Source organism: Arachis stenosperma, chromosome 5 (assembly GCF_014773155.1).
Source record: "Arachis stenosperma cultivar V10309 chromosome 5, arast.V10309.gnm1.PFL2, whole genome shotgun sequence".
Classification (NCBI taxonomy): Eukaryota; Viridiplantae; Streptophyta; class Magnoliopsida; order Fabales; family Fabaceae; genus Arachis; species Arachis stenosperma.
The window spans coordinates 138,605,600-138,610,635 of NC_080381.1; the positions used below are offsets into that span (position 1 = coordinate 138,605,600).

Below are 5,036 nucleotides of genomic sequence, written 5' to 3' on the forward strand. Positions count from 1 at the left end.
TATATAATAAATTTCTAATGTGAAATGTTAACGTATAAACACATTAAATTTTAATATAGAAGATTAACAATCTTTTAAGATAATCTACAACATATTAAGTTTGTATTTTTTTTTATAAGTGTAGGTCAAGATAATTTTAATATACTAATTTAATGTCTCAATCAATCTTTTATAATGAATCATTTACAAACAATGTTAAAAGTCATGCAAATATGAATAGTTAGTACTCACTTATTTTACTTATATTTTTAATATTTTATCTTCATTGCATAATATTCATTTAAAATATTTTTTGTATTGAATAAATTAAGAGGTTTGATATTGTACACTACTATATAAAATGCCTAATGTCAAACAAAATTATGAATTCTATAATAAAAAAATAAAACAAATAATTAACAAATACTATAAATTTTAAATAGGCAATATATTCATAAGACTAATAATAACAGTAACTTTGTAATAAAATTTTGGTAACAACATATATTTTTTAAAATTAAATAGTAAAATTAGAAAAGATCTATCTTAAACACAAAACAACAACTATTAAAAAATAGTACAAAAATATGTCTTATTTTATCTCATGTATTTATTAATGTATTGTACAAATTATATGGATCATTTTTATTATAGAATTTTTATCCAACTAAAAATTTAATAGATAGCAAAATTTGATCATGGCAAGATGTATTCTAATTTCTTAAAAAATATCAAAATACTATATTAAATATTACAAGTCAATAGGTAACTAAATTAAAAATTCTCAAATTAAAAACATAGATAACATTGTATATATTTTTATGAGTTACCGGACAAATTTTTATTAAATAACTAATTTAAGTACAAACTAAAAAAAATGCTACTACAAATATTATTTAATGGAAATAACTGTAATACACATAAGATCATTTAGTGATGAAAAATAAATCTTAATTAAATTACAGTAACTAAATAATAAGCCCTTGATTATAAAAAAAATTTATCAAATTGAAATTTAATAATGTATGAAATATAACGTAAACACAAAAAAAAACAAAATAAAGTACGATGAATAAACTATTTTTTAAAAATATTTTCGCAATTTTAGCAGACAAAATCTTCATCATATCGTTATTTTATCATAATAAATTTAAAAAATTAAATTAAAAATATTATAAATTAATAGATGACATTCAAAATTTTTAAAGAAATACGATAGAAGCATTATCATTCTGAAAATACTTTTTGTATATTTTAGAATAGTTGAGAATAAAAATTTACTCTATCGAAATATTTCACCTCATATATTACCTAGAATTTTAAACTATGACCATTTTATATTACATCTCTGTTGTGTGGTTTTATAATTTAATACTTTAAAGTGTTTTATAGTAATTTTGGTTTCAACAAAATATGATATAAATAAGATCACGTCAATATTAAAATAAAAAAATCTAATAAATTTAAAAAGTAAATAATATATTAACAAAAAAAATAAAATTAATAATATATTGAGTGTGGCTTTCTTAAGCTGCAATCAATTAATATTGATTTTTTAAAATAAAACATAATAGCTCCAAAAATGTTGAAATGAAAAATCAAATACTTCCAGACAATACCAAAAAAAATTAACAATAATAAAAAATAAAAAATAACCAAAAACAAAAGAAAAAAACAAAAAAATTTCAGACAAAATCAGCATATTTGGACCACTGTGAAGTTTTGTTTTTGGAGATTGGGCCTTTCAATCTAAATAAAACTGCGTTAGACTTGGATCATGTCAGATGACAGCCTGGTTTTTGTGTTAAGAAACAAAAATCGGTTTTAATAAATCTAATTGTGTTAGCCGGTTTTATTTTTAGCCGGTGTCTAACACTGATAAAGTCCAAAAAGAAAAAGTTTCTAACAATCAGTAACATAGGGAAAACATTGAATTTGTCCTCTCCATGTCAGAACTAACGTGGTCAATAAGAGGTGTATATCAGTTATGTAAAATCAAATGCTTGTGTCACATATCAGCACCCTCATGCCACACAAATACATCTGTATATGGTTGTAATATGTACAAGAAACAGATTAACAAGAACTAACCAATCATTTCAGAAGGCTAAAGCTATACAAAGTGACCAAAACGTAGACTACTCTGTCTTTTGAAACTAACGAGTTCAACATTCAACAGGTTTATGCAAACGATAAGAATGAATTAACTAGGTCTTTGTTCTTGAAATGCCAAAGGAGATGGTATTTTATCAGCATGGAAGAATCAATGGAAGTTCCAAATATGCATTAGTTGTTCATTCTAAACTCAAATCTGGAAATCTGCTCAGGAATGCGGGATATAACGGGACCATATTTCTGCAACCAGGTTTAATTCATACACAAATTAGGATATGATCCTTCTAATGCAAACCTTAAGATTAGTGGAACCATCTTCAAAATCAAAAGCTTCAGTTCATGGAAATGTTTTTATATACCCACCAATTGATAAAACAATTTTCAACATAGTAACAGGAAGAAAAAAGAGTAAATAAATCATACATAATTTGCCATACCTGAACATTGTCACACAGTTGAAACATTGGAACAGCAAGAAGTGCTAGATCTCCCGGCACCTCAAAGTATCCCCTATCAGATAAATGGACCATGTAAAGCACTCTGCACTCCTGCACAAAGTATTAGCATAATTGTAATCATGGACCAACAAAATCAGGAGTACATGATATTCAATGACAATGGTAAGTTACCTTTGATTTTGTTATGTGAGGAGGACAGTATGAATACATATAGGTTTTGAAGTTCGGTCTCCACCATCTTGCCACACATTCACCTATCTGCAACATCAACAATATCTTCTGGTATGGGCCGATATAATGTGGAAAGACGACAATATTACACTCATCCAATACACAGCAGTAGGTATAGAATCCTAACAATTGTTCAGCTTCATCCATTACTATTCTTTGTAATATCTTCTGAATATCATAGAATTTATTTGATATTATTTTTCATATTCTCTTATTTTTTAATTTTATATAGATTATTTTATGCTTTCAATTTTTATAGGATTTATTTGGAACTTCCATTGATTCTTCCATGCTGATAAAATACCATCTCTTTTGGCATTTCAAGAACAAGGACCTAATTAATTCATTCTTATCGTTTGTATAAACGTGCTGAATGTTGAACTCCATAGTTTCAAAAGAGAGAGTAGTCTAAGTTTTGGTCACTTTGTATAGCTTTAGCCCTCTGATGAGATGTTTCAAAAGAAAGAGTAGTCTAAGTGCAACTCCAATGGGTGAATCTTGAGTTCTTATTTTTTGACAAAAGCAAAAAGTACTCTCGGAGAAAAGAAGGGTTGAGTTCCTACACGTCTCTTAAGGTGAAAAAGTCTCTCTAAACAGGGACTCAAATCAACCAATAATAACTTACTATTTGATAAGTTATTATAAAAAAAAATATAAAATTTAAAATAATTAAATAATTATATTAAATAATTAAATAATAATTAAATTAGTAAGAATTATAATAAATAATCATATTAAATAATTATATTTTTATTTAATTAATAATTTATATTAATTATTTAAATAATAATTAATTAAATAATTAAATCATAATTAATTTATTAATAATTTTAATAATTAATTAGATTAAATAATTAATTTTTATTTAATTAATAATTTATATTAATTATTTATATCATAATTAATATTAAATATTATTTATATTATTATATTAAATTATAATTAATTAAATTTATTTACATTAAAAAGTAAATTTAATTTTTATACTTTACAAAATAATTTTTAGTTGAGTTGGTTATTTTTATTTTTAAAATTTAAAATGCTAACGATATTATTAAAATTAGTAGTTGTGAACACAAAACTATAAATTAGTGTAATCCTAAATTATATATTATGTATTATTGTTATATATGAATTTATTTAATATTAATATCTTTTAATAGTGAATTATTTTTAAATTTATAAATTTAAATAATATTATTGAAAAAATTAATTACATTAATTTTAAGTATTTTAATTAATTAATTAAGTGAGACCACAACAGGGACTAAAGTTAGTTCCTTCTATTGGAGAAGAAAAAGATATTTTGAGTTACTATTTACTGTTTATGACGCAAAAATTGATGTAGATTTACTTTTATGACAGGTGGGTCATAAATAAGAACTGACATGAATTCCTTACCGAAGATGCTCTAAGTTTTGGTCACTTTGTATGGCTTTAGCCATCTGATGAGATGACTGGTCTTGTTAATTCGTTTCTTGTACATATTGCAACCATGTACAGATGTATTTATGTGACATGAGGTAGTGTTTATTTTTGAAGACAAGACATAAAGACATAGACACAGATAAAATTAAAAGAGACATAGTTACACATGAATACCTATAAAATACATGTAATTTGTGTCTCTTCAAAAAGGCAAAACACAAATTTTTAACTTAAAGACACAAATAAAATTATATTTTTATACTATTTTATCCTTATCTCATTTTACTCTTTTCTTTTCCATATACTTTTCTCCTCCACGAATAAAAACTCTCTTCTCTCTTCTTCATCTTTGTTATATATTATTCACCTTCATTCTGGATATATATATTGATTGAGTACAAGTTATTAAAGTTGAGTACATTCATTTTTATAATTCATAATTTTATTTTTACATTCATCTTTGTAATTCATAATTTTATTTTTCTTCTTTTTTTTTTCTCTATTTTCTTTAATCTTCTTGACACAAATCCTAATAATATATATCTATGTAAAATTTTGTTTTGTTGTTTGAATTTACTCTAGATTATGAAAATAGAATTATAAATTAGTTTTAAAAATAGACTTTTTAAAATAATGTGTACTTTGTCTATTATAATTACCAAACACAATACCTTTTAATAGTATTTTTGTGTATGTGTGTCTATCTCAATATTAAGACAGCCTTTGTGAGTTATGAACCAAAGGAAGCCTGAGTGTACTGATATGTGACACAAGAATTTCTTCTTTATTTTTTTTGTTGTTGGACATGGCCATGGGCCAGAAGAC

At 24.0% G+C, this 5,036-nt stretch overlaps 1 protein-coding gene across 1 annotated transcript; it reads right to left on the reverse strand.

Annotated features, from left to right (window-relative positions):
• Positions 1 to 2,265: 2,265 nt before the first annotated feature.
• LOC130981520 (pre-mRNA cleavage factor Im 25 kDa subunit 2-like) lies at positions 2,266 to 2,930 on the reverse strand. Its single transcript, XM_057905108.1, has 3 exons — positions 2,724 to 2,930; positions 2,532 to 2,642; positions 2,266 to 2,334 (listed from the first exon to the last, which is right to left on the reverse strand). Exons 1-3 carry the CDS (start codon positions 2,928 to 2,930, stop codon positions 2,266 to 2,268), a joined length of 387 nt encoding a protein of 128 aa, XP_057761091.1.
• Between the last annotated feature and the right edge of the window lie 2,106 nt (positions 2,931 to 5,036).